General features: G+C 36.3%; 1 protein-coding gene across 4 annotated transcripts in view; it reads left to right on the top strand.

Annotated features, from left to right (window-relative positions):
* MGAT4B (alpha-1,3-mannosyl-glycoprotein 4-beta-N-acetylglucosaminyltransferase B) overlaps positions 1–14,260 on the top strand; it is a 134,455-nt gene that overhangs the window by 59,512 nt on the left and 60,683 nt on the right. For 2 of the 4 annotated variants that reach the window (XM_070739100.1, XM_070739098.1), the window contains exon 2: positions 2,200–2,290. The exons of the other annotated variants lie outside the window; for them this stretch is intronic. In XM_070739100.1, coding sequence (XP_070595201.1) covers positions 2,200–2,290 — 91 coding nt within the window. The remainder of the gene's footprint in view (positions 1–2,199; positions 2,291–14,260) is intronic. 4 annotated transcript variants of the gene reach the window in all.

A 14,260-nucleotide genomic window follows, 5' to 3' on the forward strand; every position in this document is an offset into this window, starting at 1 on the left:
GAATATAGGTGACTTGTTCCTGACATTTATTTAATTCAGTATATAAAATATGTCAAAATATTCCCCTCCTTTCATTTCCCTCTTTTTATACCAACAATCTGGTTTTTACCTGAATTATCATTCAGCCTTCCTTTCTGTCATATTCTCTATACAGATAGTCCCCAATTTACAACAGTTCATTTAGTGACAGTTCAAAGCTACAACATCACTGAAAAAAGAGACCCATTACCATTTTTCACACTAATGACCATTACAACATCCCCATGGTCATGGGATTTACATTGGATGCTTGACAGCTGACTCACATTTATGATGTTTGCAGTGTTCCGAGGTCACACAATCTCCTTTTGTGACCTTCTGACAAACAAAGTCAATGAGGAAACCAGACTTACTTAACACTTGGGTTGCTAATTTAAGAACTGCATTGATTCACTTAGCAAATGTGATGAGAAAAGTCACTTAACAAATTTCTCACTAAAAAAAAAAATTGGGCTCAGTTGTGGTCATAAGTTGAGGACTACCTGTAGCTTGTTTTTCCTTTTCCAGAACTTCAGAAAGATATTTTGTCTTATAAGCTTCTAATGCTAATTTATATCACTGTGATTTTTTTAAAAAAACCTGTTGATAGCTGATTTAATATGATTATTTCTGGTATACTGTACTCTTATACCTTAATTTATTTCCCCCCTGAATTTAATATTGTTATTCATATGGGAGCTTAGATGACTTTATTGATCCAGTACACATTATTGGAATGCATTTTAAAAATAGTTCCTTCAAAGTGTGGCTCTTTAAATACATTTCAGTCAGTCAACTGTGGGTGCTTTCATGTTGCATTTAAGTATAAGATTTAAAAAAAAACTTTAGTTAAAATGGCTCTGAGTTGGAAATGTGGCTGACTGGGGAATCATGGAATCAAAAAGTTGATGAAATACTATTTGGAAAACCTTTGATAGAGGTGGTTTGCAGGGTTTGTTAGTGCAAACAAAGCATTTTTCCTTGAATTGTAAAAACACCAGTGTCCTTTGAAAGGCTCACATGCTGCTTCAAAAGCTGTGCCAGTTCTCTGTGTAGGAAAAATAATTTCATATCACTTCTGGTCCAAGCAGAACTGCTATGTGTGCTTGTATACAAATAAGAAGGAAGTATAGGAGTCCCCTGGTATAGAAAGCCTGTAGAATGCAGTATTACAGTCTGACTCTCTGCCCACAATCTGGAGTTTGATCCTCTGGGCTCAAGATAGACTCAGACTTCCATCCTTTCAAGGTTGGTAAAATGAGGACCCAGATTGTTGGGGACAATATGCTGACATTTATAAACTGCTCAAAGTGTCTTGTAAAGCACTATGGAGCAGCATATAAAGTACTATTACTATTGCTATGTAAGACTTTTATGGGGATATAGCCACCTTATTCTTTTTAAGGGAGGGGTTTTCACAAAGTTATGTTTGGGATGCTTGGCTACTCTCTATCTTTATGACTCTAACCATTCCAGAAATGTAAGCTAATGTATAACTAGCATGTCAGGCAAGAATACCTCAGTCCATATTGTTTGTCATTCTGCCTCTCACAGTTCATCCTGTAATCGATCTGGTGCCAGCAAAACAAATAGCATTGCCTTAAATTCAGGAAATGTTTCTAGATAAATTAATGGAAAATTGAAGTTGCCTACTTTGGCAGGAAGCAAACAAAGCTAGCAATTATACATCTAAGAGATGTATTGGACAAGACAAGAGTCAATTTAATATGTATTACGAGAATTGACAATTGTCTTTTAACTGGTGTGCTTTTAGCTGCTCTACTTAATTAACAGCTCTACAACAACCAGAATTTACTGGGTAAATTCTTTTCCACAATAGTAGTCTCCATTATAGAAAAATACATTGTAACACTTCAGACTGGGTTTTTTGGTTTGTTTGTTGCTTTTGTCCCTTTTTGGTTTTTGCATTGTTTGAACACCAAAAGAGCAATAATATTGGAAGTTGCTTGCACAGCTTTAGATTGATAGTAAAGACTGTTCTATAGGCTATTTTGTCATTCTCCAGTGCTATTGTAAACATTCCATGCTATTGCTATAGCTTTGTATTGCTTGCTTTTTTAAATTGTTGTAAACATCATACAGCACTGATAAGCTAGATGCTTAGTTTATAAATAAAAAAGCAAAATAAAATATAAATATTGTTGTTATATATTTCCTCAGGTTTCATTAGATGTTTACCAGAATATGTGTAGCACTAAAAACCATATCCAAAGGAAGAAAATGCAGAATTTAAGAGTACTTTCCCACCAAAGTAAATATTACAAAACTATTTTTGTCCCTCTTATTATTCTCAGTTAATCTAAAATAATCCTTCCATTTGGGAACATTATTTGGGGGAAAAAGTTTACTTTTTAGATAAATACACTAAAATCAAAGCAGTATTTGATTTCTCTTTGTTATGATTGTAATTAAGATAAAGAAATACTTACTTGAAAACTTGCTAATATGCACTTGTAAAGGCTCAAGTAAAAAAATGTCAAATATCTTGCACAACTAGTATTATCAAACATTTCATATACCAACAGATTCCCATGTGAACTTAATAATTTGCGATAATAGGCAAGCACTGATATTATTCTTTGCTTGTACAGGATGTTATTGGTTTGCTTTACTATACTTTGTGTCCCTAAATTAAGATTTCATTTCTTTTGGATGATTGAATTTTAAAAATACATTCTTGCTAATGGAAAATGTCCATTGCAGAATAGTCATAGACAGAGGGGTTTTTCTTTCTGGAAAAATATCCTCTTTTAAATGATGTCTGCTAAACATATTACAGTAGTCTGTACAATGTCAGAGGGTTGCAAAAGTTAAAAAAAATATTCAGTAACTTTGAAGTTTAACAAGTATTTAGGAGAGGTTGGGGAGAGAGACTATTAAACTTGTGACAATTTCACAAGTTGTGATATTTTCTTCTTTAAAATTTAATTTAATTTAATTTGAACCTATATGCTAACCTTTTTAAAAGATGTGTTTGCTCATTTATTTTCACTATGTCATTCTATTTCCAGCTGATGTAACATGTACTTGCAGAGTCTTAGGAATTCTATCTATGCCACCTCTTTCATGTTTATGGAATGGTTTATTCCGATTTCTCCATCACCTCCAGCTGAGGATAACAATTGATTTGAGACAGTGTTCCCTTTTTGCAGACTTTTTGTGAGTCACTTGCTGAGCACTATCTTTTTTGAAATAAATAAATTGCCATGATACCATAGCCTACTGTCTATGTAAAGTTCTGCATAGATGTAGATGTACTACTATCATTTTTATAGAGCATTTAGAGCCAAGAAAAAATATTATTCTAATTATTTTTAATTAATAAAAATATTTTTCTAATGTTAATGTCTCAGTCTTCGGAGAGGGGCGGCATACAAATCTAATAAATTATTATTATTAATTATTATTATTATTTAGTTTTTAAAACCTTTCTCTTGCTTTGTGCTTTACCTATACTGTTACCAGTTAGGCTAATGCATCATTTTTATTTAAAATCAGCAGTGAAGGCAAAAACAGGGTGTGTTTGTGTTCAATATATCAGGAGGCTATCAAATTAGGGCAGGTTAGTCTGAATAGTGCAAATGATTCAGTTTTTTATGTCTCTATTCTTCTTTCTTTTATTTTGCTGACCAGCTTTTTTCTAGGTCCATCTGTACCTTCCCAGTATGTTTTAATCCCTAATCAAATTAAGACCAGAAAACAAAATCTTTTGAATTGCTTACATTTAATGAAGAGCTAATAATGCTGTTTCAAGATACCCAACCAAAGAGGAAAGATTTTCTTAGTATCATCAAACTAAATTTATCTTATTGATTATCTTAATTTATAATCACTTAGATAATAATGGATTCTCCAAATGTTCTGGACTATATCCTTTATAGTCAGAATGGCCAGTGAACTGGAATTTGTGGATTGTAGGCTTAGATATCTAGAGGGCACTAGGGTTATAATGAAGTCTAGCATGAGAGATAGTAGAAGTTATCTTTTAAGAGTAAATAATATTTACTCCACATATATTATTTCTCTTACATTTGCCTTACTGTGGCTGTCTTTTGCAACTAAATTAGTAGACCAGAAAAATGTTGTGGTGATGGTATACTTAGACTTCAGCATGGCATTCAACAAAATAGATGGCAAACTACTTCTTGGTAATTTCAGGATCCAAAAACATCCTTAAAATTTATATTGACTGGTTCCTAATATGATTTGATTGCTTGTATGTACAGTATGTACCCAGACTATCATTAAGTGTTGTACCTTATTATTCTTGACAAACGGGTGTTTTCTTTTTATGTAAACTGAGAGCATGTGCATCAAGACAAGTTCCTTGTGTGTCCAGTCACACTTGGCCAATAAAATTCTATTCTATTCTATTCTATTCACAGATTTGAACAATGGGCCAAATGCAACAACCTGAAATTTAATGTGTAGAAAAGCAAAATTTTACTTAGGCAAGAAAAACCAATGGTACAAATACAGATTAGGCAAAACTTGACTTGAAAGCAATAGCTGCGACAGGGACCTTGGATCCTAGTGCACAACCACTTAAATATGAATCAGCAGTGTGTGGCAGCAGCCAAAAAAGCTATTACAATCCTTAATTGTTTAAATAGAGACATAGAATCAAAATCACATGATATACTAGTACCACTTTATCAAGCCTTAGTAGGACCACACCTGGAATACTTCAACCAGTTTTTGTCATCATATTACAAAAAATATGTTGAGACTTTTTTTAAAGTGCAAAGAAGAGCAACTAAGATGAATAAAGGCCTGGAGACTAAAACATATGCAGGATTTGGTTTGGCTAGAAAAGAAGGACTGGGGGACATCATAGAAGAATTCCAGGATCTGAGAAATTGCCACAAAGAGGAGGAAGTCAATTTATTTACCAAAGCACCTGTAGGCCAGACAATAAACACTGGATGATAACAATCAAGGAGAGAACAACCTGGAATTAAAGAGAAACATCCTGAACATTGAGAACAATTAAGCAGCAGAACAGTTTTCCTTCAGATGTCATGAGTGCTTCATTACTGGAGGTTTTTAAGAAGAGACTGGGTAGTCACTTGTCTGAAACGATATATGATCTCCTGCTTGATCAGGGGATTAGACTAGAAGACTTCCAATTCCTCTCAAGCTCTATTCTGATTGGATTGCAGTGATATGATTTATCTTCGGTTGCCTTGTAGCTTGCCGGTATACAGAATAACAGAGCTGGAAAGGACTGTGGAGATCTTCTAGTCCAACCCCCAGCACAGGCAGGAAACCCTATAACAAATCAACCCAAAGCTCTAGAAGCTACGGAAGAAATTTCCTGTAGGTGAGGCTGTCCCCACAATGGATTTTTTTCTAATCGGACCCAGGTCTATTCTGTTGCTGCTGCCACCTATTGCTGCTGCTCGCCACTGCCTATCACTGCCACTTGCCACCACCGCCTATTGCTGCTGCTGTTTGTTGCTGTTGCTGCCTTTCACCACTGCCTATACATGGTTCAATTGGCCTCCCAGAATACCACCAATCAGCTGTTCCAGGTGGTGGGGATCATTGCTGCCTATTGCCACTGCCACGTGTTGTGACTGCCACTGTTTGCTGTGATAAGAGGTAGCACTCCCCGCTGCCTAGAACAGCTGATTAATGGTAATCCAGGAGGCTGATCCAACTGCCGATAGGTGGCAGCAAACAGCGGCAGTAGCAATAGGTGGTGGTAATAGGTGGTGGCAATCCCTACTGCCTGAAACAACTGATCGGTGGTATTCCAGGAGGCTGAAACAACTGCTGATAGGTGGTGGCCATAGGTGGAAGTAATAGGCAACGGCAGCAACAGGTCGCAATAAGTGGCAGTGATCACCAACACCTGGAACAGCTGATTGGCAGTATTCTGGGTGGCTGAACCAACTGCCGATAGGTAGCGGTGATGGTGATAGGCGACGGCGATAGGCAGTGGCAATTCCAGCTGCCTGGACAGCTGATTGCAGTATTCAAGGAGGCCAATCCAACCTCCAATAGGCAGCGAATGGTGGCAATAGGTAGCAGGAGTATTGATGATAGGTGTTGATAGATGGTGGCAGTGATAGGCTGTTCACCGGTGCCACACCAACCCCCTCTCCTCATCACTGTGACCTGGAACTGTGACTCAATCCATTAGATTTACAGACATTTTCACTCACTTTTTTTGGGTAGGGGCATCTTATATTTCAAGAAATATGTTAATTGATAGGCAATACATACTGATATTTTGCTGTTATGGAGGAAAAACTGGAAGAAGAAATGGAAGACAAGGGTCAACTTCTGTGTCCACTCCTTATTTTTAACTTTGTTATATCACTGTACCAGATTTTAATTTGTAAAAGTGTACATTAAAGAGCATGCAACAGAATTGAAAAGTATAATGACTGATTCATTATTGTTTTTGCTGGTTGTAGTTACTGAATTTTCCCTGTCATGTATTTTAAATTTTGTGTAATGATGTAGTGGAACTATTTTAGAAAGTTTTATTAAATTGAGGTTAATATTTCTGAAACAGGCCAGGAATTGCAACTGCAGTGTTTTCACCTGGACTGTTGAATATGTTTAAATAAAGTATATATGAAAGGAAGAAAGATCAATAATTAGGTATGAAGAATTTAGATCAAGGGCCTTGGGCAGAGTTCTTGATCCATCCTTCAGGGTCCAAAGTCTGCCAAATCTTTTTGTGTAAACAGTTCAGTAATATATTAGCCAGGTGTCTGGAGATATTTTGGTCAATGTTTGCTTTGAAATTCAAGGCACTAAAAGCTAAGTAGCAAATGTGCCAAGCTGTAAAACCTGGAACAATGTCAGATGCGTAGGTTTTCAAGTCGGTACAGTTCATTCACTAACTTGAAAAATACTTTGCCTGATGGTGCTCCAGATCTCTTTATGTGTACGGACTCTTTCCTGAAGTATTTAATACTGTGATTGAAGAACCCTTTCTTTATATTGTACTTGACTTTTAAAAATGCTCTTCTTTTGGGTATTTTAGACATATTTCGTATTTTTTCACCACCACCCCAGTTGTACATTATGGTGCTAGAGAACAGTACTGCATACTGCTCAATAACACATTTGTTCAAATTATATCACCAAATTTAGCTACAGTTGCATTCGGGATTCATAATGGCTAAAGTGGCTTAACAAAATGCCATACCTATCTTCGTGCAATATAGTATAAAAAAAAGAAATAAAACATATTATAGCTTAAATTAATGGCCTGGTTCATACAGCATGCTAAACATTGACTGCAAGTCTGCCCAGGCTGAACCAAAAAAATACCCATCCCATTTGATCTTAGCATTTTGCACAAGTGCAGTTTCTGAAATGACCGTGAGTAGCTTTCTGTTAGTTAAATTATGTACCCTAGGAATTCTTCTTCTCACATCCCTACACATTCACCCTTATGTTATGTACATTATTATTTTCCTAATGGACTCTCGGTTTGCTATACAAGTCATCAAGCAGATCCCAGTTATAGTACTTACGAGGAAAACAGTGTTCCTGGTGACTGGTGACTAAAACATTAACCAGGAGAATACAGGAGCTAGAGGCATTAACATTTAGTAATGATATAAAGTGAGCTCCTATTTCTTGACGCAAAAAAAATATTCTGTCTAACTTCCATCGAATTTTATCTTACTCTTAGGAACATGCCTTAAAAAAGTCAGACATGTATAGGATATGTAAATATATCTCAAGCCCCTCCAGAAAACCCTTCTATCCGCTTTTTTGTGTCTTAAGGCCCAGAAGGGTTGGCTAATACTCAGTCATTAGCTCTTAGAAAAAAGAATGTTTGACTAGTAGCAACATCCTTATATTTACACACACACAAACAAACACACACACACACACACTGCACCCTCCTTCCCCAGTCTTCCTGATTCATGTCATTTTATAACAATAATAATAATAATAATAATAATTATTATTATTATTATTATTATTATTATTATTTATTAGATTTGTATGCCGCCCCTCTCCAAGGACTCAAAGCAGCTCACAATAATAAAACATCATATACAAATCCAATGTTAAAACAGTCTTTAAAAATCCCCTATTAAAACAGTCATACAGCCCAAACACACCATCCATAAAGTCAAAGGCAGCTAAGGATCCTTGCCTTTTGACATAGATAAGTTTTCAAAAGTTTGCGAAAGGCAAGGAGGGTGGGGGCAGTCCTAATCTCCTGTGGGAGCTGATTCCAGAGGGCCGGGTCCACCACAGAGAAGGCTCTTCCCCTGGGTCCCACCAGATGGCATTGTTTCATCGACGGGAGCCGGAGAAGGCCAGTTCTGTGGGACCTACCGGTAATCGGTCGCTGGGATTCGTGCGGCATTTTCAGCAACCTCTGCCCCAACTTGTATGCAGCATCCACCAGGACACTCAGGGCCTCCTTCAACCCCCTTTGGCTGCCCCCACTCTCCTGCACTCCTTATCTGGGATTTCCTTTACTTAAATGACCTTAATGAACTTTGTCCTGTCTCCCAAGGTCATTCTCCCATACGCTATTACAGATGCAACAATACTTGTGCTGTAATAAATTCCTCAGCCCTCCTTGCTAGAGAAATATGATTGTGACATATCCTTGTAGTAAAATATCAACTTACTTCAGAAACCTAGAATGATAATTCTATTTCTCATATGATTCCTTTTGTTTACAAGTAGACCCAGTATCAGGTTCTAATCGGTACGCGCCACACTGCGCACCGGTAGCGAAACTGGAGCTACGTGTGCAGCTCCCCATCGCCGGCATGCTTCCGCCCGCATCCCAGCGAGATTTTGCCTCTGTGCATGTGCAGGAAGCAAGATCTTGGGAGGGGACATGTGCATGAGAGAGATTTTGGAATTTCTTTTGCTTCTGCGCATGCATGTAAGCAAAAAAAGTCACCGAAATTTCACATGAATGTCCTCTCGCAAGATTTTGCTTCCTGTGCATGCACAGAAGCAAAATCTCACTGGGATGCGCGGGTGTGCAAGCCAGCGGCGGGGAGCTGTGCATGTATTGCACCAATAGCGCCAGTAAGTAGGAACCCCCGCCTGAGTGAACCTCTTTCCAAAAAAAGGAGGGGGAGAGAATTGTCTATAAAAGATGGAAAATACTTTCCTGTGTTTTAAGCATTGTGGTGATTTGTTGCAAACGTCAACATTCAGTAGTTCAAGTCGATTCCTGTTGCTCCCAGGATAGTAACAATTTCTCCTTAGCCCTGCTTTCTTACTAGTGAAGAATGTAATTGTTGTCCAATGAATAGAAGGCTAATTCATATTTTGTCCAATCACTTTATATGGTAGACCTTGGTCAAAATAAATGGGAATTCTTGAATATGCCAATTTAGAAAAGAAGGTACTGTAATTGGTTCAAGGGTAAACTGTGTACTTTGCAAAAATTTAGCCAAAAATGTATCTAAGATTTTGAAAATGCTGGCTTATATACATGAATGTACAAAACAATTTCAGGAATATAAGTCCCCAGCATTACAGTAAGCAAGAGAAATTTTTCATCTCATTTGCCATGTGGCATGGAACAATAACAGAGAAAAAAACCAGGTTCTTTTCTACCTTTTATAATTACAGTGCTACCTAATTAGTATCTGCTCTGCATTCAAAGCAAACATTATTTTACAATTTTAAACAGGATGACTGGTTTAAAATATGTTTATAACTGCTGTGAAGATTAGAAGATGCTTCTTTACTTACTTTTGTTTTTTGTTTTCTATTTTTTTGCTCTTTACAGCTTTAGCACTTTTTTCTTTTCTATCTGTTTTTTTATATTGTTTATGTTTATCCTTTTAACTTTGTAACAATTCATCAATGAAACCCATTCAAACAAAAATAAACTAGAATTTAGGAGATCAGGAGTTGGCTCTTCCAGCTTAAACCTTTAAAACCAGCAGAATTTTACATTTGATGAGTGTCTACTACAGTTTATGAAAGGAAATCTTTTGATAGGTTGTCTCAGCTTTGCAGTTTAATGAAAAATACAACTCTATGTTGAAACAGGCAGACAAAGCATGACTGATATAATCAGTGACTTTTTCATTCTTTATGTGCTATAGATCTTCTAAAGGGATTGAGACTTTTTAATGTTGCTAAATAATCTTGATTGTGCTACTGTTCTCTTTCAAGGATTTATATGAGATCTGAAAGTGAAAACATAGTATTTTTGGCTTTATTTCAGAGTCTTATCTTTTTTTTACAAAAATGCAAATTTCATCAAGTAAATATTACCGTTTTGCTCTAATAAAAGCAGTATCATTTTTTAAGACTGGAAAATTTATCCCGTGAATCAAGTTTGCGACTTCACTTAATTTGAGCTAATTAATATTGTGAAGAGCCGCTTTCTTTTGTACTCATGAAGAACTGATTTTTCTCAATGCCTTTTTTATTCCAAGTATTCCAAAATAGTTCAGAATAGAACAGAACAGAATATAATTCTTTATTGGCCAAGTGTGATTGGGCATACAAGAAATTTGTCTTCGGTGCATATGTTCTCAATGTACATAATTCAGACTAGTTCAGAACTTCAGACTAATAATTCTGTACATAGTTCAGACTAAGATTCTAAGCAGTATACAAAAATAGTTTAAAAATTACAAGTAGTATAGCACTCCTTATGCTGGGAGCTTGCTGCTTTCAAGTTGCAAAGCATTTCTGGAACAATGAAATGTTTACAAGTCTCTGGAAGGAATGAGAATGAGAACTCCCCTTGCCTGAGGAGGACCTGGGAGAAGGGGAGAATGCCCTCTTCAGTCCCTCTTGTCACAGTACTTGTTAGGTGGAGGTTTTCATTAGGCTTTCTGTGTGGCCCTGGACAGAGTTGCTATGAGATAGGCATGGGAATGCTCTTCATGCAGCAATCTGGCAGGGCCCCCACCTTTTTAGCCTTCGGAAAGGCCATAAAGAGCAGCTCCAGTCTAAAATGGACACTGAATTAGTGGTAGAGGTGGGAACCTGCAAAAAACTTGTTGTGGTGTATCACAACTGAAGCACAGTATTTTTCTTCTGCTTTTTATGTTTGTTTTTTTAATATTTAGGTTTTCTTGTGAGCTTTGAACAATTTTGTTATAATATAGGTGGAACAATAACTAACTAAATAATAGGACACTTAATCTTAGAAATATTTTACCTGCAAATCTAAATTATTATTATTATTATTATTATTATTATTAATAATAATAATAATAATATTAATATTATTAATATTATATTATTATATAATAATAATAATAATAATAATAATAATAATAATAATAATAATTTATTGGATTTGTATGCCGCCCCTCTCCGCAGACTCGGGGCAGCTAACAACAATAATAAACACAACATGTACAATCCAATAATTAAAAAAAACTAAAAACCCCTATTATAAAACCAAACATACACACAAACATACCATGCATAACTTGTAATGGCCTAGGGGGAAGAGCTATCTCAACTCCCCCATGCCTGGCGGTATAAATGAGTCTTGAGTAGTTTACGAAAGACAGGGAGGGTGGGGGCAGTTCTAATCTCCGGGGGGAGTGGGTTCCAGAGGGCCGGGGTCGCCACAGAGAAGGCTCTTCCCCTGGGGCCCGCCAAACGACATTGTTTAGTCGACGGGACCCGGAGAAGGCCATTATTATTAAATTATTATTATATTTACCATTCTATTTATGGATGAATATATAAACCACCGTATTTCCCGAAAAATAACACCCAACCTGGACATAAGCCCTAGCATGATTTTTCAGAATGATTGTAATAGAAGCCTTACCCCCAAAATAAGCCCCAGTTAAGATCTGTCAGCCAAACACATTTAGTACCCTATTTCCCACAAGATAAGACCTAAATGGAAAATGAGCTCAGATGAGTCTCTTGAGCAAAAATTAATATAAGACCCAGTCTTATTTTCAGGGAAGCGTGGGTAGTCCTTTGGATAAGGAGGACTAATGTGTTAATAATATTTTTTGCCAGCTATGAAAGCTTTGAGCTTTGCTGAAGCCATCAAGTATCTGATTGTGCTCCATTATATAGAATTAACCTGGTCATAAATGCTTTGAATGAGGTATATTTCCTTTTTCTATGCCAGTGGTGCCTGGGCAGAACTGCCATCTGGTTTTCAATCGTGGCTAAATTTAAGACAAGAAAGAAGGAATGGAGGTTAAAAGGAAGACTGTAAAACATAAAATCAAAGCTAGGAGGGTTTGCAGCTGATCTGCTGTCATCTGCTGAAAAATCATGTGAATTTGATTTTGCTCCTCATGCTCCTCTGGCTAAATCAATAGTATGGTTTTATTTAGCACAGTTGGGAGTATCCTTAACAGTCTACAGCAATAATTAAATACACATTCCATTCATTGATTTTCTTTCTCCAAGTGCTACCTTGTGAATCATCTGGCTATGGAGGGCAGTCTGAGGTCCTGGATCTTTCTTTAATTATTTATGCTGGCCTGCTTGTGAAGCAGCTGTCACTTCATACATAGCTGGAAAACACACCTTCTACATCCAGTGTTTTAAACCACAGCTAAACCACCACAGAATACTGCAGGTGAAATGATTGATTCTTGTTTTTTTATTGTATACATTTTTTTATATTAAAAACCTTTGTCTAGCATTTTATTTTAGTCCGTTGGTTCCCCCCCCCACCTTTCTTAAACTGATCATTGCTAAAATCCTGGACTCCCAAGTTGTACGCAGAGTAACATAACTTTAGGAAATAAACAAGAAACTCTCTAGGGTTTGTTTTTTGTTTTTTTTTGGCAGAGGCTATTTTTGTGTTTCTCCAACAATTACTCTCAAACAAACTTGTGCTACAGCAATAATAATTACAATATAATTCACCACAAAGAAATCCTCTCTTGAATATTGGAGAACTAGTTTAACTTCAGAACACTTTTGAGAAGTTAATCCTTATTTCAAGTATAGCTCTGTATTGACGACTCAAAACAGGTAGACTTTTACAGAATGAATTTCCTATCATAGGAAAGCCAAAAAAATATTTGCAGTACTGTATGGAGTATTTCCCCTTTATCTGTCATATTTTGAGCACCATTTCCTTTTGATTAAAAATTATCTTAATAACATCTTCACTCTTCTTGAACTTAATACGAGAGAAATTAGGAATATTGAATTAGTTACCATTTAGTATTTTCTGAAATATTTCTTTTGACAAATTAAAAATTTGCTGGAAAGGGTACAATGTTTTATACAGTATCAACGGACCTGTCCATGCTTCAATATATTGTTATTGATATATAACTTAACATAAGCTCATATAAACAGGGCAATTTGTGCTTAGATACTGCTGTATTTATGTGAAGATATTTATCTATTTATTTGCATGCTCACAGATAATCCAAAATCAGTTTCAACTACCGGTATATCCTTTTCCTCAGCTGTTCATGCTATTATTTTCCTCCCTGTACTTAGCCTGTTGCAACTAACTGTGCATGAACCAATAACCGGTCCAGTGCACCATTAATAGTTAAACAAATGAATAAAGTGAGTGCAATATCCAATTGTGCTTCTCTGTTTTTCCCCATAAGTACTCTGGCAGAGCAATTATATATATTGTGTGCAAACTTACTGGTCAAGGTGACTGTCAAAGGAATGTGGTTTGTATATAACCATTTAACTACAGTATAACTTTGTTGTGGGCTCTTTCTAAAATGATCTGCAATATCTGAACTTCTGCCTAGAAGCACAAAACATGACTAGAATAACATATATAAGATATTTTTTTTAGAATCTAATATATTTATTAAAATTTATCCGATTTGGAAACACATTGTTCTAATTCAGAGAAACTATGCTGGCTGGAGAATTCAGGGGTTTGAAGTCTACAAGTCTTAAAGTTGTCAGATTTGAATACCTCTGCTTTAATTAGTATGTCTCTGTCTGGATCAAAATATTATTCCTTCAAAATTAGGGTGGGAGGAGATGTTTTGCTCCTTCCTGCTCCTCCACTCCTCCACTCAAAACAGAATACCCTACGAAAATAGACTAACAATCCTGGGTCTAAAAAGCTTAGAACTACGGTGCCTAAAACACGATTTAAGTATTGCCCACAAGATCATATGCTGCAACGTCCTACCGGTCAATGACTACTTCAGCTTCAACCGCATCAACACAAGAGCACGCAACAGATTCAAACTTAATATTAACCGCTCCAAACTTGACTGTAAAAAATATGACTTTAACAATCGAGTTGTCGAAGCATGGAACTCATTAC

The sequence above is a fragment of the Erythrolamprus reginae genome, chromosome 2, assembly GCF_031021105.1.
Source record: "Erythrolamprus reginae isolate rEryReg1 chromosome 2, rEryReg1.hap1, whole genome shotgun sequence".
Classification (NCBI taxonomy): Eukaryota; Metazoa; Chordata; class Lepidosauria; order Squamata; family Dipsadidae; genus Erythrolamprus; species Erythrolamprus reginae.